This window comes from Pristiophorus japonicus, chromosome 1 (genome assembly GCF_044704955.1).
Source record: "Pristiophorus japonicus isolate sPriJap1 chromosome 1, sPriJap1.hap1, whole genome shotgun sequence".
Classification (NCBI taxonomy): domain Eukaryota; kingdom Metazoa; phylum Chordata; class Chondrichthyes; family Pristiophoridae; genus Pristiophorus; species Pristiophorus japonicus.
In genome coordinates, this window is record NC_091977.1 from 202407743 (window position 1) to 202429036 (window position 21294).

Here is a 21294-nt window from a genome sequence, read left to right on the forward strand (position 1 = left end):
TCCCTGTTGAATATATTTAGTGAATTGGCCCCAACCACTTTCTGTGGCAGAGAATTCCACAGGTTCACCACTCTCTGGGTGAAGAAGTCTCTCCTCATCTCGGTCCTAAATGGCTTACCCCTTATCCTTAGACTGTGACCCCTGGTTCTGGACTTCCCCAACATTGGGAACATTCTTCCTGCATCTAACCTGTCTAAACCTGTCAGAATTTTAAACGTTTCTATGAGGTCCCCTCTCATTCTTCTGAACTCCAGTGAATACAAGCCCAGTTGATCCAGTCTTTCTTGATAGGTCAGTCCCACCATCCCGGGAATCAGTCTGGTGAATCTTCGCTGCACTCCCTCAATAGCAAGAATGTCCTTCCTCAAGTTAGGAGACCAAAACTGTACACAATACTCCAGGTGTGGCCTCACCAAGGCCCTGTACAACTGTAGCAACACCTCCCTGCCCCTGTACTCAAATCCCCTCGCTATGAAGGCCAACATGCCATTTGCTTTCTTAACCGCCTGCTGTACCTGCATGCCAACCTTCAATGACTGATGTACCATGACACCCAGGTCTCGTTGCACCTCCCCTTTTCCTAATCTGTCACCATTCAGATAATAGTCTGTCTCTCTGTTTTTACCACCAAAGTGGATAACCTCACATTTATCCACATTACACTTCATCTGCCATGCATTTGCCCACTCACCTAACCTATCCAAGTCACTCTGCAGCCTCATAACATCCTCCTCGCAGCTCACACTGCCACCCAACTTAGTGTCATCCGCAAATTTGGAGATACTACATTTAATCCCCTCGTCTAAATCATTAATGTACAATGTAAACAGCTGGGGCCCAAGCACAGAACCTTGCGGTACCCCACTAGTCACTGCCTGCCATTCTGAAAAGTACCCATTTACTCCTACTCTTTGCTTCCTGTCTGACAACCAGTTCTCAATCCACGTCAGCACACTACCCCCAATCCCATGTGCTTTAACTTTGCACATTAATCTCTTGTGTGGGACATTGTCGAAAGCCTTCTGAAAGTCCAAATATACCACATCAACTGGTTCTCCTTTGTCCACTTTACTGGAAACATCCTCAAAAAATTCCAGAAGATTTGTCAAGCATGATTTCCCTTTCACAAATCCATGCTGATTTGGACCTATCATGTCACCATTTTCCAAATGCGCTGCTATGACATCCTTAATAATTGATTCCATCATTTTACCCACTACTGATGTCAGGCTGACCGGTCTATAATTCCCTGTTTTCTCTCTCCCTCCTTTTTTAAAAAGTGGGGTTACATTGGCTACCCTCCACTCGATAGGAACTGATCCAGAGTCAATGGAATGTTGGAAAATGACTGTCAATGCATCCGCTATTTCCAAGGCCACCTTCTTAAGTACTCTGGGATGCAGCCCATCAGGCCCTGGGGATTTATCGGCCTTCAATCCCATCAATTTCCACAACACAATTTCCCGACTAATAAAGATTTCCCTCAGTTTCTCCTTACTAGACCATCTGACCCTTTTATATCCGGAAGGTTGTTTGTGTCCTCCTTAATGAATACTGAACCAAAGTACTTGTTCAATTGGTCTGCCATTTCTTTGTTCCCCGTTATGACTTCCCCTGATTCTGACTGCAGGGGACCTACGTTTGTCTTTACTAACCTTTTTCTCTTTACATACCTATAGAAACTTTTGCAATCCGCCTTAATGTTCCCTGCAAGCTTCTTCTCGTACTCCATTTTCCCTGCCCTAATCAAACCCTTTGTCCTCCTCTGCTGAGTTCTAAATTTCTCCCAGTCCCCAGGTTCGCTGCTGTTTCTGGCCAATTTGTATGCCACTTCCTTGGCTTTAATACTATCCTTGATTTCCCTAGATAGCCACGATTGAGCCACCTTCCCTTTTTTATTTTTACGCCAGACAGGAATGTACAATTGTTGTAATTCATCCATGCGGTCTCTAAATGTCTGCCATTGCCCATCCACAGTCAACATCTTAAGTATCATTCGCCAATCTATCCTAGCCAATTCACACCTCATACCTTCAAAGTTACCCTTCTTTAAGTTCTGGACCATGGTCTCTGAATTAACTATATCATTCTCCATCCTAATGCAGAATTCCACCATATTATGGTCACTCTTCCCCAAGGGGCCTCGCACAATGAGATTGCTAATTAGTCCTCTCTCATTACACAACACCCAGTCTAAGATGGCCTCCCCCCTAGTTAAAGATTATTGAAGACAAATGTAGGTCCCTTGCAGTCGGAATCAGGTGAATTCATAATGAGGAACAAGGAAATGGTAGACCAATTGAACAAATACTTTGGTTCTGTCTTCACTAAGGAAGACACAAATAACCCCCCGAAAATACTTGGGGACCAAGAGTCTAGAGAGAAGGAGGAACTGAGGGAACTGAGAGAACTGAGGGAACTTCTTATTAGTCAGGAAATGGTGTTAGGGAAATTGATGGAATTGAAGGCTGATAAATCCCCAGGGCCTGATAGTCTGCATCCCAGAGTACTTAAGGAAGTGGCCCTAGAAATAGTGGATGCATTGATGGTCATTCCATGGACTCTGGATGAGTTCCTATGGATTGGAGGGTAGCTAATGTAACCCCACTTTGTAAAAAAGTAGGGCGAGAGAAAACAGGGAATTATAGACCAGTTAGCCTGACATCGGTAGTGGGGAAAATGCTGGAATCAATTATTAAAGATGGAATAGCAGTGCATTTGGAAAGCAGTGACAGGATCAGTCCAAGTCAGCATGGATTTATGAAAGGGAAATCATGCTTGACAAATCTTCTGGAATTTTTTGAGATGTAACTAGTAGAGTGGATAAGGGAGAACCAGTGGATATCGTGTATTTGGACTTTCAAAAGGCTTTTGACAAGGTCCGAAACAAGAGATTAGTATGCAAAATTAAGGCACATGTGATTCGGGGTAATGTATTGATGTGGATAGAGAACTGGTTGGCAAACAGGAAGCAAAGTGGGAATAAACGGGTCCTTTTCAGAATGGCAGGCAGTGACTAGTGGGGTACTGCAGGGTTCAGTGCTGGGACCCCAGCTATTTACAATATATATTAATGATTTAGATGAAGGAATTGAATGTAATATCTCCAAGTTTGCAGATGACACTAAGCTGGGTGGCAATGTGAGCTGTGAGGAGGATGCTAAGGGGCTGCACGGTGACTTGGACAGATTAGGTGAGTGGGCAAATGCATGTCAGATGCAGTATAATGTAGATAAATGTGAGGTTATCCACTTTGGTGGCAAAAACAGGAAGGCAGATTATCTGAATGGTGACAGATTAGTAAAAGGGGAGGTGCAATGAGACCTGGGTGTCATGGTACATCAGTCATTGAAAGTAGGCATGCAGGTACAGCAGGCAGTAAAGAAAGCAAATGGCATGTTGGCCTTCATCGCGAGAGGATTTGAGTATAGGAGCAGGAAGGTCTTGCTGCAGTTGTACAGGGCCTTGGTGAGACCACACCTTGAGTATTGTGTGCAGTTTTAGTCTCCTAATCTGAGGAAGGACACCTTGCTATTGAGGGAGTGCAGCGAAGGTTCACCAGCCTGATTCCAGGGATGGCAGGACTGACATATGAAGAAAGATTGTATCGACTAGGCTTATGTTCACTGGAATTTAGAAGAATGAGAGGGGATCTCATTGAAACATCTAAAATTCTGATGGGATTGGACAGGTTTGATGCAGGAAGAGTGTTTCCGATGTTGGGGAAGTCTAGAACCAGGGGTCACAGTCTGTAGATAAAGGGTAAGCCATATAGGACCGAGATGAGGAGAAACATTTTCACCCAGAGAATTGTGAACCTATGGAATTCTCTACCACAGAAAGTTGTTGTCCAGTTCGTTAGGATATATTCAAAAGGCAGTTAGATATGGCCCTTATGGCTATTGAGATCAGGGGGTATGGAGAGAAAGCAGGAGTGGGGTCCTGAAGTTGCATGATCAGATTGAATGGTGGTGCAGGCTCGAAGGGCCGAATGGCCTGCTCCTGCACCTATTTTCTATGTTTCTATGTTTCTATGTTTTCAACATCTCATGTGGTATTGTGCATGAAACATAAAAGGATAGTATGCAGGTACAGCAAGTGATCAGGAAGGCCAATGGTATCTTGGCCTTTATTGCAAAGGGGATGAAGTATAAAAGCAGGGAAATCTTGCTACAGCGATACAGGGTATTGGTGAGGCCACACCTGGAATACTGTGTGCAGTTTTGGTTGCCATATTTACAAAAGGATATACTTGCTTTGGAGACAGTTTAGAGAAGATTCACTAGGTTGATTCCGGAGATGAGAGGGTTGACTTATGAGGAAAGGTTGAGTAGGTTGAGCCTCTACTTTTTGGAATTCAGAAGAATGAGGGGTGATCTTATCGAAACGTATAAGATTATGAGGGGGCTTAACAAGGTGGATGCAGAGAGGATGTTTCCACTGATGGGGGACACTAGAACTAGAGGGCATGATCTTAGAATAAGGGGCCGCCCATTTAAAACTGAGATGAGGAGAAAGTTCTTCTCTCAGATGGTTGTAAATCTGTGGAATTTGCTGCCTCAGAGAGCTGTGGAAGCTGGGACATTGAATAAATTTAAGACAGAAATAGAGTTTCTTAAACGATAAGTGGATAAGGGATTATGGGGAGCGGGCAGGGAAGTGGAGCTGAGTCCATGATCAGATCAGCCATGATCGTATTAAATGGCGGAGCAGGCTCAAGGGGCCGTATGGCCTACTCCTGTTCATATTTCTTATGTTCTTATGGGGCCATCACATCTCTCATCAGATTTCTTGGCATGTTGGTTATGATGTTACAGCAATGGCCAGTGACGAACATCACAGGATAACTAAATAGGATTCTGAACTTTTTTTCTCATCTGCGTTTTGCAGGCAAAGGCGATACTAATGAACTTATGATGAAGCTGATGAAGAGACGGGCAAAGCTGGCAGAAGATCAGTGAACCCTCTTGCTTCCTATGATTCCAGCAAGCATCCATCTTACTAAATTAGAGAACCTATGAGCGCCAGCAATGCATTTCAGTCAAAACCAGTGATCCTTTTAATGTGGAAGAAAATTGAAGTATGATAAATGACAAAAAGAATGATTGGGAGAGTTCTAGATTTTACCAATCTGCTTCCATTTGGATCAAATCCCAGAGAGAGGGAAGATTATGCTCTCACAAGAACAATTTAATCTAAGAGTTAGTTCCGTTGTTGGAAAATTCTATCTATCACTTTGAAGGATTGACTGCATTGTTCTGTGCTATATTCTAAGATATACCAAAAGTTTAGAACAAATTACAGGACTTTAGTGATTGTTTTTAGTCGTTACTGGTGTTTAAAAGGTCAAACAACATCTAGGAGAACACTTTTAAATCTCTGCAATTGGAGTGGCAGTGGACCACCACCACAAGATTGGAATGGGAAATATTCTTGAAAATGGTACTTAAAGGGTTACAGGGTGCATTACTAATGTAGTTACAGAGGTGTATAAACAGAATTTTAGAAGCTGAACTCAGGCGATGCAAAAGCAGAAAGAACTTATATTTCATGAATTCAGGACGTCCCAAAGTGTTTCACAGCCAATGAAGTATCTTTGAAGTGTTGCCACTGTTGTAATGTGGGGACACACGGCAGCCAAATTGTGCACAGCAAAGTCCCACAAACAGCAATGAGATAATGACTAGATCATTTGTTTCAGGTGTTGGTTGAGTGATAACTATTGGTCAGGACACTTGGCGAATCTCCCTGCTTTTCTGCAAATAGTGCCAAGGGATCTTTTACACATTTGAGCAGACGGGGCCTTGGTTTAGTATCTCATCTGAAAGATAGCACCTCCGAGGGTGCTGCTCTCCCTTGATACTGCACTGGAGTGACGGCCTGGATTGTGCTTAATTCTGTGATGTGTGGCGTTGAACCCACGATCCTATGACTTAGAGGCGAGGGTGCTACTACTGAGCCAAGGCTGAAACATTGCAAAACCAAGGTGGGGGACTAAATGTTTGCAAGCACTTTACTTTCAGTTAGGAGCTGAGAGGAAGCTAAAGCCAGTAGTACTGCTAGTATCGTCAGTAAAGTCAGAAACGGGCAGAATGCATCTAAATTGACAGACTTGAATTCTGAAGAATTCACCTTGTAAATGCATTTCATCACTCAGTCATATTGGTGAGCCTTTACTTGTAAAATGACTTTATATTTATCAATCACTGACCAGACACCCCAAGGCCACAGCACTTAATCTTAACTTCTCATCCTCCACTTTCACTTTGCTGTATTCAGCAGTTGAGGTTTTCATTGGAAGTTTCTCTCTTTCCCCAGTCGCAGTCTCAAGATCACACAGCTATCTTGTTCATTGAATTATACAGTACAGGAGAAGGCCATTCGGCCCATCGCACCTGTGCCAACTCTTTGAAAGAGCTATTGTATTAGTCTCAGTCCCCTGCTCTTTTCCCCATAGCCCTGCAAATGTTTCCTTTTCAAGCATGCAATTTGCTGATTGGCGCTTTATCGACAAATGATTTACATCCCTGTCAAGGTTGTAGTGGGTGAAATACAATCTTACTACAATGGGAACAAAAGTAATCCCACATTAACATTGTAGTATGCTGTAGATTGGGGCTGTCCAACATGCAGCATTGGGGCCAGGAGCCTGGCAAACAGCTTCTCAAAGCCCAGGCAACTTGGTCCTGTTTGTGGGTCTGTAAGGACTGCCCTTTATGCGCTGTTTCTCTCACTGGTGGATAAATCCTAAATCAGAACACCCAGAACTGTTAGTATCGGCAACTTGAGATATATGCAAATTAATCGGCCCATGGATCTCACCTTTATAGGTCTTGAGGCTGTCTGATGCCTGGAGACCTTTTCGATAGATCACCAGCGTGCCTAATTATCAGATTGCTGCTTTTCTGTTTTGTTTTAATATATATTTTGAATTTGTATTAAGGGTAGGAATAGGTTAGTTCTGTTGCTCTGCTGTAGACCATATTTTGTGCAAAGATGTCTTACAATATATTGCACTGTACAAAATGCATGGGTTATTGCCTGCAACTTTCTACTTCACATAAAGCACCACTGTATCTGGTGAACTACTTAATGTTAATAAACCATTTTGAGCCAATGATTGTATATCTCATTTATGTTAATTATGCTGATTAAAATAAGGTAGACTGCATCTTGGCTGAGTAAGCAGATGGATTCTGTCTCTGCAGCGTCAAGTGCAAAAAACAGTGTTTAAATTGAGTATTGTTGGTCAAGTGTTAGTTTTTTTTGGATAAACATCATGGGGTCGAAATTCGGTTCCTAACACCAGCTGATAACGCCGGTGTTAGGTGTTAACTGGGAGTTAGGCATTAACTGGGAGTTAGGCGGTTGGGAGTGGCGCTTGGTGCTGTTCACGCCTGAGTATGAGGACGAGTGTGTGTGAGTACGAGGGCGAGTGTGCGAGAGTACGAGGGCGAGTGTGCGTGAGTACGAGGGCGAGTGTGCGAGAGTACGAGGGCGAGTGTGCGAGAGTACGAGGGCGAGTGTGCGAGAGTACGAGGGCAAGAGTGCGGAGAGGAGGGAGGGTGTGAGTGAGTATGTGGGTGTGAGTGAGTATGAGGGCGAGTGTGCAAATGAGGGCGAGTGTGCGTGAGTATGCGGACGAGTGTGCTTGAGAGTATGAGGGCGAGTGTGCGAGAGTATGAGGGCGAGTGTGCGAGAGTATGAGGGCGAGTGTGCGGGTATGAAGGCGAGTGTGCCTGAGTATGAGGACGAGTGTGCGAGAGTATGAGGGCGAGTGTGCGAGAGTATGAGGGCGAGTGTGCGAGAGTATCAGGGCGAGTGTGAGTGAGTATGAGGGCAAGTGTGAGTATGAGAGCGAGTGTACAAATGAGGGCGAGTGTGCGTGAGTAGGAGGGCGAGTGTGCGGAGAGTAGGAGGGCGAGTGTGCGGGGAGTAGAGGGCAAGAGTGCGGAGAGGAGGGAGGGTGTGAGTGAGTATGTGGGTGTGAGTGAGTATGAGGGCGAGTGTGCAAATGAGGGCGAGTGTGCGTGAGTATGCGGACGAGTGTGCTTGAGAGTATGAGGGCGAGTGTGCGAGAGTATGAGGGCGAGTGTGCGAGAGTATGAGGGCGAGTGTGCGAGTATGAAGGCGAGTGTGCCTGAGTATGAGGACGAGTGTGCGAGAGTATGAGGGCGAGTGTGCGAGAGTATGAGGGCGAGTGTGCGAGAGTATCAGGGTGAGTGTGAGTGAGTATGAGGGCAAGTGTGAGTATGAGAGCGAGTGTACAAATGAGGGCGAGTGTGCGTGAGTAGGAGGGCGAGTGTGCGGAGAGTAGGAGGGCGAGTGTGCATGAGTAGGAGGGCGAGTGTGCGGAGAGTAGGAGGGCGAGTGTGCGAGAGTATGAGGCGAGTGTGTGGAGAGTAGGCGGGCGAGTGTGCGGGGAGTAGAAGGGCGACTGCGTGAGTAGGAGGGCGAGTGTGTGGAGAGTAGGCGGGCGAGTGTGCGAGAGTATGAGGCGAGTGTGCGGAGAGTATGAGGATAAGTGCGGAGAGTATGAGGGTGAGTGTGAGTATGAGAGTGAGTGTACAAATGATGGCGAGTGTGCGGAGAGTAGGAGAGCGAGTGCAGAGAGTATGAGGATGAGTGCGCGGAGAGTATGAGGAGAGTATGAGGAGAGTATGAGGAGAGTATGAGGGCGAGTGTGCGTGAGTATGAGAGTGAGTGTACAAATGATGGCAAGTGCGTATGTGGGCGAGCGTGCAAATGAGGGCGAGTGTGCGTGAGTAGGAGGGCGAGTGCGCGTGAGTAGGAGGGCGAGTGTGCGGGAGTATGAGGCGAGTGTGCGGAAAGTACGAGGAGAGTATGAGGGCGAGTGTGCGAGAGTATGAGGGCGAGTGTGAGAATATGAGGGCGAGTGCGAGTGAGTATGAGGGCGAGTGAGTATAAGGGCGAGTGAGTATGAGGGCGAGTGAGTATGAGGGCGAGTGTGCGTGAGTAGGAAGGCGAGTGTGCGTGAGTAGGAGGGCGAGTGTGCGTGAGTAGGAGGGCGAGTGTGCGTGAGGAGGGCGAGTGTGCGGAGAGTAGGAGGGCGAGTGTGCGAGAGTATGAGGTGAGTGTGCGGAGAGTATGAGGATGAGTGTGCGGAGAGTAGGAGGAGAGTATGAGGGCGAGTGTGTGAATATGAGGGCGAGTGCAAGTGAGTATGAGGGCGAGTGTGAGTATGAGTGTGAGGTACAAATGATGGCGAGTGCGGAGAGTAGGAGGGTGAGTGTGCGGAGAGTAGGAGGGCGAGTGTGCGGGGAGTAGAGGGCGAGTGTGCGGAGAGTAGGAGAGTGAGTGTGCGGGGAGTAGGAGGGCGAGTGTGCGGGGAGTAGGAGGGCGAGTGTGCGGGGAGTATGAGGATGAGTGTGCGGAGAGTATGAGGGCGAGTGTGCGAGAGTATGAGGGCGAGTGTGAGAATATGAGGACGAGTGCAAGTGAGTATGAGGGCGAGTGTGAGTGAGTATGAGGGCAAGTGTGAGTATGAGAGCGAGTGTACAAATGAGGGCGAGTGTGTGGAGAGTAGGAGGGCGAGTGTGCGGAGAGTAGGAGGGCGAGTGTGCGGAGAGTAGAAGGGCGAGTGTGCGGAGAGTAGGAGGGCGAGTGTGCGGAGAGTAGGAGGGCGAGTGTGCGGAGAGTAGGAGGGCGAGTGTGCGGAGAGTAGGAGGAGAGTATGAGGGCGAGTGTGTGAATATGAGGGCGAGTGTGCGGAGAGTAGGAGAGTGAGTGTGCGGAGAGTAGGAGGGCGAGTGTGCGGAGAGTAGGAGGGCGAGTGTGCGGAGAGTAGGAGGGCGAGTGTGCGGAGAGTAGGAGGGCGAGTGTGTGGAGAGTAGAAGGGCGAGTGTGCGTGAGTAGGAGGGCGAGTGTGTGGAGAGTAGGAGGGCGAGTGTGTGGAGAGTAGGAGGGCGAGTGTGCGTGAGTAGGAGGGCGAGTGTGTGTGAGTAGGAGGGCGAGTGTGTGGAGAGTAGGAGGGCGAGTGTGTGGAGAGTAGGAGGGCGAGTGTGTGGAGAGTAGGAGGGCGAGTGTGTGGAGAGTAGGAGGGCGAGTGTGTGGAGAGTAGGAGGGCGAGTGTGTGGAGAGTAGGAGGGTGAGTGTGTGGAGAGTAGAAGGGCGACTGTGCGTGAGTAGGAGGCGAGTGTGCGGAGAGTATGAGGGTGAGTGTGAGTATGAGAGTGAGTGTACAAATGATGGCGAGTGTGCGGAGAGTAGGAGAGCGAGTGGAGAGAGTATGAGGATGAGTGCGCGGAGAGTATGAGGAGAGTATCAGGAGAGTATGAGGGCGAGTGTGCGTGAGTATGAGGGCGAGTGTGCGTGAGTATGAGGGCAAGTGTGAGTATGAGAGCGAGTGTACAAATGATGGCAAGTGCGTATGTGGGCGAGCGTGCAAACGAGGGCGAGTGTGCGTGAGTAGGAGGGTGAGTGTGCGTGAGTAGGAGGGCGAGTGTGCGTGAGTAGGAGGGCGAGTGTGCGTGAGTAGGAGGGCGAGTGTGCGGGGAGTAGGAGGATGAGTGTGCGAGAGTATGAGGCGAGTGTGCGGAAAGTACGAGGAGAGCATGAGGGCGAGTGTGCGAGAGTATGAGGGCGAGTGTGAGAATATGAGGGCAAGTGCGAGTGAGTATGAGGGCGAGTGAGTATGAGGGTGAGTGAGTATGAGGGCGAGTGAGTATGAGGGCGAGTGTGCGTGAGTAGGAAGGCGAGTGTGCGTGAGTAGGAGGGCGAGTGTGCGTGAGTAGGAGGGCGAGTGTGCGTGAGGAGGGCGAGTGTGCGGAGAGTAGGAGGGCGAGTGTGCGAGAGTATGAGGTGAGTGTGCGGAGAGTATGAGGATGAGTGTGCGGAGAGTATGAGGAGAGTATGAGGGCGAGTGTGTGAATATGAGGGCGAGTATGAGTATGAGTGTACGAGTGCGGAGAGTAGGAGGGTGAGTGTGCGGAGAGTAGGAGGGCGAGTGTGCGGGGAGTAGAAGGGCGAGTGTGCGGAGAGTAGGAGAGTGAGTGTGCGGGGAGTAGGAGGGCGAGTGTGCGGAGAGTAGGAGAGTGAGTGTGCGGGGAGTAGGAGGGCGAGTGTGCGGGGAGTAGGAGGGCGAGTGCAGAGAGTATGAGGATGAGTGTGCGGAGAGTATGAGGAGAGTATGAGGGCGAGTGTGCGAGAGTATGAGGGCGAGTGTGAGAATACGAGGGCGAGTGCAAGTGAGTATGAGGGCGAGTGTGAGTGAGTATGAGGGCAAGTGTGAGTATGAGAGCGAGTGTGCGGAGAGTAGGAGGGTGAGTGTGTGGAGAGTAGGAGGGCGAGTGTGTGGAGAGTAGGAGGGTGAGTGTGCGGAGAGTAGGAGGGCGAGTGTGCGGGGAGTAGAAGGGCGAGTGTGCGGAGAGTAGGAGAGTGAGTGTGCGGGGAGTAGGAGGGCGAGTGTGCGGAGAGTAGGAGAGTGAGTGTGCGGGGAGTAGGAGGGCGAGTGTGCGGGGAGTAGGAGGGCGAGTGCAGAGAGTATGAGGATGAGTGTGCGGAGAGTATGAGGAGAGTATGAGGGCGAGTGTGCGAGAGTATGAGGGCGAGTGTGAGAATACGAGGGCGAGTGCAAGTGAGTATGAGGGCGAGTGTGAGTGAGTATGAGGGCAAGTGTGAGTATGAGAGCGAGTGTACAAATGAGGGCGAGTGTGCGGAGAGTAGGAGGGTGAGTGTGTGGAGAGTAGGAGGGCGAGTGTGTGGAGAGTAGGAGGGCGAGTGTGTGGAGAGTAGGCGGGCGAGTGTGCGGGCGAGTGTGCGGGGAGTAGAAGGGCGACTGTGCGTGAGTAGGAGGGCGAGTGTGCGTGAGTAGGAGGGAGAGTGTGTGGAGAGTAGGAGGGCGAGTGTGCGGAGAGTAGGAGGGCGAGTGTGTGGAGAGTCGGAGGGCGAGTGTGCATGAGTAGGAGGGCGAGTGTGTGGAGAGTAGGCGGGCTAGTGTGCGTGAGTAGGAGGGTGAGTGTGCGGAGAGTAGGAGGGTGAGAGTGCGGAGAGTAGGCGAGTGAGTGTGCGGGGTATAGGAGGGCGAGTGCAGAGAGTATGAAGATGAGTGTGAGGAGAGTATGAGGGCGAGTGTGCGAGAGTATGAGGAGAGTATGAGGGCGAGTGTGCGAGAGTATGAGGAGAGTATGAGGGCGAGTGTGCGAGAGTATGAGGAGAGTATGAGGGCGAGTGTGCGAGAGTATGAGGGCGAGTGTGAGAATATGAGGGCGAGTGCAAGTGAGTATGAGGGCGAGTGTGAGTGAGTATGAGGGCAAGTGTGAGTATGAGAGCGAGTGTACAAATGAGGGCGAGTGTGCGTGACTAGGAGGGCGAGTGTGCGTGAGTAGGAGGGTGAGTGTGCGGGGAGTAGGAGGGTGAGAGTTCGGAGAGAAGGAGGGCGAGTGTGCAGAGAGAAGGAGGGCGAGTGTGAGGAGAGTATGAGGGCGAGTGTGTGAGAGTATGAGGGCGAGTGAGTATGAGGACAAGTGAGTATGAGGGCGAGTGAGTATGAGGGCGAGTGAGTATGAGGGCGAGTGAGTATGAGGGCGAGTGAGTAGGAGGGCGAGTGAGTAGGAAGGCGAGTGAGTAGGAGGGCGAGTGAGTAGGAGGGCGAGTATGCGTGAGTAGCAGGGCGCGTGTGCGTCAGTAGAAGGGCGAGTCTGCGGAGAGTAGGAGGGCGAGTGTGCGGAGAGTATGAGGGGGAGTGTGCGTCAGTAGAAGGGCGAGTCTGCGGAGAGTAGGAGGGCGAGTGTGCGGAGAGTATGAGGGCGAGTGTGCGGAGAGTAGGAGGGCGAGTGTGCGGAGAGTAGGAGGGCGAGTGAGTGGAGAGTAGGAGGCGAGTGTGCGGAGAGTATGAGGGGGAGTGTGCAAGAGTATGAGGAGAGTATGAGGGCGCTTGTGCGAGAGTATGAGGGAGAGTGTGAGAATATGAGGGCGAGTGCGAGTGAGTATGAGGGCGACTGTGAGTATGAGAGCGAGTGTACAAATGAGGGTGAGTGTGCGTGAGTATGTGGGCGAGTGTGCGGAGAGCAGGAGGGCGAGTGTGCGGAGAGCAGGAGGGCGAGTGTGCGGAGAGCAGGAGGGCGAGTGTGCGGAGAGCAGGAGGGCGAGTGTGCGGAGAGCAGGAGGGCGAGTGTGCGGAGAGCAGGAGGGCGAGTGTGCGGAGAGTAGGAGGGCGAGTGTGCGGAGTTTAGGAGAACGAGTGTGCGGAGAGTAGGAGGATGAGTGTGTGAGAGTATGAGGCGAGTGTGCGGAAAGTACGAGGAGAGTATGAGGGCGAGTGTGCGAGAGTATGAGGGCGAGTGCGAGAATATGAGGGCGAGTGCGAGAATATGAGGGCGAGTGCGAGTGAGTATGTGGGCGAGTGTGCGTGAGTAGGAGGGCGAGTGTGCGGAGAGTACGAGGGCGAGTGCGAGAGTATGAGGGCGAGTGCGAGAATATGAGGGCGAGTGCGAGTGAGTATGTGGGCGAGTGTGCGTGAGTAGGAGGGCGAGTGTGCGGAGAGTACGAGGGCGAGTGCGAGAGTATGAGGGCGAGTGTGAGTATGAGAGTGAGTGCAAAAATGATGGCGAGTGTGCGGAGAGTAGGAGGGCGAGTGCAGAGAGTATGAGGATGAGTGTGCGGAGAGTATGAGGAGAGTATGAGGGCGAGTGTGAGAATATGAGGGCGAGTGCAAGTGAGTATGAGGGCGAGTGTGAGTGAGTATGAGAGCGAGTGTACAAATGAGGGCGAGTGTGCGGGGAGTAGGAGAGTGAGAGTTCGGAGAGTAGGAGGGCGAGTGTGCGGGGAGTAGGAGGGTGAGTGTGCGTGAGTAGGAGGGCGAGTGTGCGTGAGTAGGAGGGCGAGTGTGCGTGAGTAGGAGGGCGAGTGTGCGTGAGTAGGAGGGCGAGTGTGCGGAGAGTAGGAGGGCGAGTGTGCAGAGAGTAGGAGGGCGAGTGTGCGTTGTTTAGGAGGGCGAGTGTGCGTGAGTCGGAGGGCGAGTGTGCGTGAGTAGGAGGGCGAGTGTGCGTGAGTAGGAGGGTGAGTGTGAGGAGAGTAGGAGGGCGAGTGTGTGAGAGTATGAGGTGAGTGTGCGGAAAGTACGAGGAGAGTATGAGGGCGAGTGTGCGAGAGTATGAGGGCGAGTGTGCGAGAGTATAAGGGCGAGTGTGAGAATATGAGGGCGAGTGAGAATATGAGGGCGAGTGCGAGTGAGTATGAGGGCGAGTGAGTATGAGGGCGAGTGTGCAGCGAGTAGGAGGGCGCGTGTGTGTGAGGAGGGCGAGTGTGCGAGAGTATGAGGGTGAGTGTGAGTATGAGAGCGAGTGTACAAATGAGGGCAAGTGTGCGTGAGTATGTGGGCGAGTGTGCGTGAGTAGGAGGGCGAGTGTGCGTGAGTAGGAGGGTGAGTGTGTGAGAGTATGAGGTGAGTGTGCGGAAAGTACGAGGAGAGTATGAGGGCGAGTGTGCGAGAGTATGAGGGTGAGTGTGCGAGAGTATGAGGGCGAGTGTGCGAATATGAGGGCGAGTGTGCACATGAGGGCGCGTGTGTGAGAGTATGAGGGTGAGTGTGTAAATGAGGGAGTGTGAGTGTGTGGGCGAGCATACAAATGAGGGTGAGTGTGCGTATGTGGGTGAGTGTGCAAATGCGAGTGAGTGTGCGAGTATGAGGGAGAGTGTGAGAATATGAGGGTGAGTGTGCGTGAGTAGGAGGGCAAGTGTGAGTATGAGAGCGAGTGTACAAATGATGGCAAGTGCGTATGTGGGCGAGCGTGCAAATGAGGGCGAGTGTGCGTGAGTAGGAGGGCGAGTGTGCGTGAGTAGGAGGGTGAGTGTGCGGAGAGTAGGAGGATGAGTGTGCGAGAGTATGAGGCGAGTGTGCGGAAAGTACGAGGAGAGTATGAGGGCGAGTGTGCGAGAGTATGAGGGCGAGTGTGAGAATATGAGGGCGAGTGCGAGTGTGTATGAGGACGAGTATGAGGGCGAGTGACTATGAGGGCGAGTGAGTATGAGGGCGAGTGAGTATGAGGGCGAGTATGAGGGCGAGTATGAGGGAGAGTGTGCGTGAGTAGGAGGGCGAGTGTGCGTGAGGAGGGCGAGTGTGCGTGAGGAGGGCGAGTGTGCGGAGAGTAGGAGGCCGAGTGCAGAGAGTATGAGGATGTGTGCGCGGAGAGTATGAGGAGAGTATGAGGGAGAGTGTGAGAATATGAGGGCGAGTGCAAGTGAGTATGAGGGCGAGTGTGAGTATGAGAGTGAGTGTACAAATGATGGCGAGTGCGGAGAGTAGGAGGGTGAGTGTGCGGAGAGTAGGAGGGCGAGTGTGCGGGGAGTAGGAGGGCGAGTGTGCGGGGAGTAGGAGGGCGAGTGCAGAGAGTATGAGGATGAGTGTGCGGAGACTATGAGGAGAGTATGAGGGAGAGTGTGCGAGAGTATGAGGGCGAGTGTGCGAGAGTATGAGGGCGAGTGTGAGAATATGAGGGCGAGTGCAAGTGAGTATGAGGGCGAGTGTGAGTGAGTATGAGGGCAAGTGTGAGTATGAGAGCGAGTATGAGGATGAGTGTGCGAGAGTATGAGAACAAGTGAGGGAGAGTATGCATGTGAGTGTGCAAATGAGGGTGAGTGTGTGTGGGCGAGTGTGCCTGAGTATGAGGGCAAGTGCGCAAATGAGGGCGAGTGTGTGAGAGTATGAGGGAGAGTGAGAGTATGAGGGCGAATGTGCAAATGAGGGCGAGTGTAAGTATGAGGGCGAGTGTGCAAATGAGGGTGTGTGCGCGTGACTATGAGGGCGAGTGTGCGGAGAGTATGAGGGCGAGTGTGAGTGACTATGAGGGCGAGTGTGCGGAGAGTATGAGGGCGAGTGTGAGTGACTATGAGGGCGAGTGTGCGGAGAGTATGAGGGCGAGTGTGAGTGACTATGAGGGCGAGTGTGCGGAGAGTATGAGGGCGAGTGTGAGTGACTATGAGGGCGAGTGTGCGGAGAGTATGAGGGCGAGTGTGCAAATGAGAGCGAGCGTATGAGGGCGAATGTGTGTATGAGGGCGAATGCGAGTGTGCAAATGAGGGCGAGTGTGCAAATGAGGGTGAGCGTGCATGAGCATGAGGGCTAGCGCGTATATGAGGGCGAGCGCATGTTTGAGGGAGAGCGTGTGTATGAAGGCGCGCGTCTACGAGGGCGAGCGTGGTAGAGTACGAGGGCGAGTGCGTGGGTTGAGAGCGCGATCGTGAGTCGGTTGTGAGGGCGAATGTGCGGAGAGTATGAGGGCGAGTGCACGAGAGTATGAGGGTGAGTGTATGAGGGCGCGTGTATGAGGGCGCGTGTGTGTGTATGAGGGCGAGTGTGTGAGTATGAGGGTGAGTGTGAGTGAGTATGAGGGCAAGTGTGCATGAGCATGAGAGCGAGTGTGTGAATGAGGGCGAGCATGTGTAGAGTACGAGGGCGAGCGTGCGAGGGTTGTGAGGGCGAGTGTGCGTGGGTTGTGTGGGCGAGTGTGTGTGGGTTGTGTGGGCGAATGTGCATGGGTTGTGAGGGCAAATGTGTATCTGTATGAGGGCGAGGGTGAGAGTATGAGGGCGAATGTTTGTGTGAGAGAGTATGAGGGCGAGCGTGCGTAGGTTGTGAGAGCGAGCGTGCGTGGGTTGTGAGAGCGAGCGTGCGTGTGTATGAGGGTGAGTGCGTGTATGAGGGCGCGTGTCTGAGTATGAGGGCGAGTGTGCGTGTGTATGAAGGCGAGTGTGCATGAGTATGAGGGCAAGAGTGTGAGTGTATGAGGGTGAGGGCAAGTGTGAGTATGACGGCGAGTATGTGTGAGTACGAGGGCGAGTGTATGTGAGTACGAGGGCGAGTGTGTAAGAGTACGAGGGCTGGCTGGATGGCGGTGTTAGGCGGGGGTGCCGCCTGATGGGAAATTCGGTTGTCTATTTTCAAGGGCGTAAAGATTTGCCGACTCGCTGACTACCGTCATGAAATTCCGACGTCAGTACGTGTGCAATACCTCCTTGGCACCGGTCTCGCCACTTTTGCCGCCTCACTTACCAGTTGGCGCGGAACACGCCACAAAAAGTTGTCATTCACAAGTCATAGTAAAGATTCTGGGGGCAGTATTTAAGGGGAGTTGCAGCCGGGCAACAGAGGTCGTGGTCAGTGCTGCCTGCGTTCTCTCCTCGCAGAGTGCGTAGGTGTTGGTGTACTGCGACTGCTCAGCTTCACAACTAGCATTTCGCAAACATTGGTGGATTTCAGGTCAGATGCATTGGCGACTAGCATATCGCAGCTACTTTCTGCAACTTAATGAGGCAGTGATGGCACACCACGTCGTTCTGCGAAGACTTGAAAGGCGCCAGATACAGAGACGGCTTCAGCCCAATGTGGGTCCACGCCAGAGAGGCACCAGACCTTGGGGCAGGAGGTCTTACAGACGTAGGATTTACCGGTCACATTATTCTTACCTTGATATATCAGAGAAGCAGTGCACAAGAAGGCTGTGGTTCCGCAAAGAGCTGGTCACGGAGCTCTTACACCTCCTGCAGACGTACCTCGAAGCTGACATTGGCATCAGGACCTCACTGTCAGTTGCCCTCAACTTCCAGTCTCCTGTGGGCAACATATGCAACATCTTGCAGTTTGCAGTACATTGCTGCATTCGCCAGGTGACCGATGCTCTCTGCAGCCAACGCATGTATTACATTAAGTTCAGCATGTCCAGGCAGAACCACGATGAGCACTCCCGTGGCTTCACCAGGATAGCGGACTTCCCCATGGTTCAGGGGGCCATTGATTGTACTCATGCGTACAGTGGACCCCGCCTCACCTGGCCATCTGCTAAAGACATCACGCCCCACCCTCCAAGCCTCAATGTATATAAATGGCAAGACAAGATTGTGAGCATTACATTTTTTTATTTACAACAAAAACCCATAGTGTACTGTAAAGAAGCACTGAAGGACGCCGTCATCCACAGCAAACAATAATTGAAACGATGACCCACAACCACATGTAACTATTCACACTAGTTCATAATTGAATAAGGACAGTATCTCTGGCCAGTATCACACAATTCTTTAATGGCTCATCCAAATGCAACTATTAACATGAATTCAAATTCGAGCTAGGTGACCATCTCTGGCCATTAGCACACACATATTTAGCGGCTCTTTGAGTGCTTTCCCACCCCTTCCCTTCTACCCCCTCTGACGCCTACTGCTCCTCCTCAATGGGGTCTCAGTGCCGGCAGCAAGGCTAGTAGAAGGTCGCTCTGTTGGCGGTGCTGCCACACCTGATGGCCTAGCAGGACGTTCCCCACCAGCTCAGGTCCTGGAAGGCCTGGCTGCGGACTACATCATCTCAGCATGGGTGGCAGCACTCTGTAGTGGATCGGTTGCAGAGAGCGGCAGGGGCAAGGGTGGAATGATGTCGTCCTGAGAGAGGACATCATATTTCAACAGGCCCGACACACTGCTATTCCCCTGGGGCAGAGCCTCAGCATCTGGAGCTATCTGGCTGAGTACAGATTGCTGCCGTGCTTTGCCAACGTTAGTTCCCTGTGCAACTGATGGGGCCCCAGACACGATGGCAGCGGTCAGTGCCTGTGTGGATTCAATTTGGCTCTGCATTATGGTAAACTGTGCCTGCAGCACACTATAGTGCTGATTGATGCCACCACGCACTGATGACATGACAGTCTGCAGGCCTACCATGGCATCAGCCTGCTGCTCAATAGCTACTGCCACGTCAGCCATAGCCCATGCCACCATGTCTGGGACTCCATGGTCACTTGAAGCATCCAACATCCGAGGATAGGCTCCATGGGCCGCTGAGACACAGATGCAAAGGTTGCGGCGGACTCCTCCATCCTCACAGCTACTGCATCGACACTCTCGGTGTTATGTATTTAACCTCTTGTACCCTGCATCACACCTGACCACCAGAGGGCCCACCTGTTGGAGTCCCAAGAGATCCCAGCATCCCTTGGGAGCACAATATATAAAGCAGGCTACCTACGAGGTACCTGCACTCTGGAACCTTAATAAAAGGAGTTAAGGTCACACTTGCTCATTACACACAGTACTCAGTCTGACCATTTATTTTGAGTGTAACAATTGGCGACGAGGTAACGAACAACTGCGCGAAAATGCAAAGAACAGTCGGCATTCTGGAGAAGTTCTCAGAGGGGGACGATTGGGAGGTCTTTGTGGAGAGACTCGACCAATACTTCGTGGCCAACGAGCTGGAAAGGGACGAGAATGCGACCAAACGGTGGCCGATCCTCCTAACAGTCTGTGGGGCAACAACCTATGGCCTCATGAAGAATCTCCTGGCCCCGGCAAAACTAAAATAGAAATCCTATGAAGAACTGTGTATGGTGGTCCGGGAGCATCTCAATCCTAAGGAAAGCAGTTTGATGGCGAGATATCGGTTCAACACGTGTCAACGATTGGAGGGCCAGGAAGTGGCGAGCTACATCGCCGAACTAAGATGCCTTACAGGACATTGAGAGTTTGAGGGATTCCTAGAACAAATGCTCGGAGACATTGTTGTACTGGGCATCGAACATGAGACAATCCTGCAAACTGTTGACTGTAGAAACTCAGAATCTGAGTAAAGCCATAACGATAGCCCAGGTATTTGTGTCCACCAGCGACACCACCAAGCAGATTTCACAGAACAAAGAAGTTTCGGCCAGTATAGTGCATAAAGTAACGTGGGTTTTGAGCAGAAATGTACAGGGCAGAACATTCACGGCGGCTGCTGTGGCCCGACTGCAACTGACCCAGTGTCGGCCATCATCTGTTAATGCGAGGCAGTTAGCACCCTGTTGGCGCTGCGGAGGTGATCATCAGACCCATCCATGCCACTTTAAGCACTATGCGTGCAATGTCCGTAGAACAATGGGACACCTCCAATGAATGTGCAGGCGAGCCTCAAACCCTGCAAACCACCACGTTGCAGAGGAAGATCGATCCACAATGGATCAGACAGAATTAGAAACTCGTACGGAGGAGGCAGAGGTGTACGGGGTACACACGTTTGTAATGTATGTTGCACTCAAATCACTGACTCCACACGGTCTCGTGTTGTAGTAACTGCTGTGACCTTAGTCCTTTATTGTGTAACTCCAGAGTGCCTCTCCAGGTGTGGTGGGCAGCCTTTTATACTCTGTCTTGCAGGTACTTTCAGGTCTCCCGCCAAAGCGCCCTCTGTGGCGCACCATTGTACTTATACATTTAATGTACCTGGACAATACATAACATCTCACTCCCCCCACCAGTTCCAAAAGCCATTGCCGGTAACCTCGGCCTTGTTCGTCTTGATTGGTTCGTGAGTGTGAGTCCATGACCATCCACTTCCCTCTTCCCCCCCATGTAGAGATTATGCTTGCGATCCGGTGCAAGCATGTGATATTTGCAGTCCTTCCATGGGTGATGAAGTACACGAGTATAACCTCCAACAGAAAGCAGGTATACATAGACAGTACATTTGTATGGTATATATGATATATGGTACAGATGTTGTCAAAAGGTTGCAGGTGTACTGAAGTTATTTAATCCCAGCTCCACTGGGTGAGGTACGGTGGTGGTATACTGCCCCTTTTTGCCCGAAGTGATGGCTATGCTGAGACAGGGTATCGCAACTAGTGCGTTGCCTCTGTTCTAAGTAGTCGCCTTAGCGGCTCATCTGCAGCTGCTGAACCATTGCATGAATCACATAAATTCGGAAATCGCATTGGCCCCTTATGCATGTTAGTCACGGACCCATTAACCATTTTACTTGTACCTCGTGGTATTAACTCATTTCGTAAATCATTCATATCCATCATTTTAAACACAGTAACCATTCAGCATCAAAATGTCAACTCTTATCCTCAATCACTACATCATACAAATCACATTACACATTTAGACTCGCTCTTGCCTTACAAAAGTCTTTTTGTGTGGACCGCCAATGTTGCAAGGCCCTTTTAAGGCTCCCGGATGCATTTCTCTTTTAAGACGCCATCTTGTGGTTCCTCTGAGGCTTCCCTTGGGTGCCGCCATTTTATTTTTTTTTGTACTGCTCGTCTTTGTTCTTTGCAGCCACGAGGCTCGCCACCATCTTGAGCTCGCTGGCCTGACATTTTGTTGCAGTTAAGAAGAGATAGAGGGGATAAAGAAGAGAGAGAAAAAAAAAAGGAAAAATGGCCAAGAACGAGTCGCGGACCTGACTGATGCTGCAGCCGCCGGAACGGCTCCTCCTTCCGCCGGCTGCCGCTCAAACCAAGGCTCCCAGCAAGAAGAGGAATGTGATGAATGGCTCCCTGAAGCAGATCAAGTTACTGGCGC

General features: G+C 51.1%; 1 protein-coding gene across 2 annotated transcripts in view; it reads left to right on the forward strand.

Moving 5' to 3' along the window:
* The window catches only part of LOC139241001 (signal-transducing adaptor protein 1-like), a 112460-nt gene extending 105953 nt beyond the window's left edge, over positions 1-6507 (forward strand). For both annotated transcript variants that reach the window (XM_070869711.1, XM_070869769.1), the window contains one exon: positions 4891-6507. In XM_070869711.1, coding sequence (XP_070725812.1) covers positions 4891-4906 — 16 coding nt within the window. In that variant the 3' untranslated portion in view covers positions 4907-6507. The remainder of the gene's footprint in view (positions 1-4890) is intronic.
* Positions 6508-21294: the final 14787 nt, after the last annotated feature.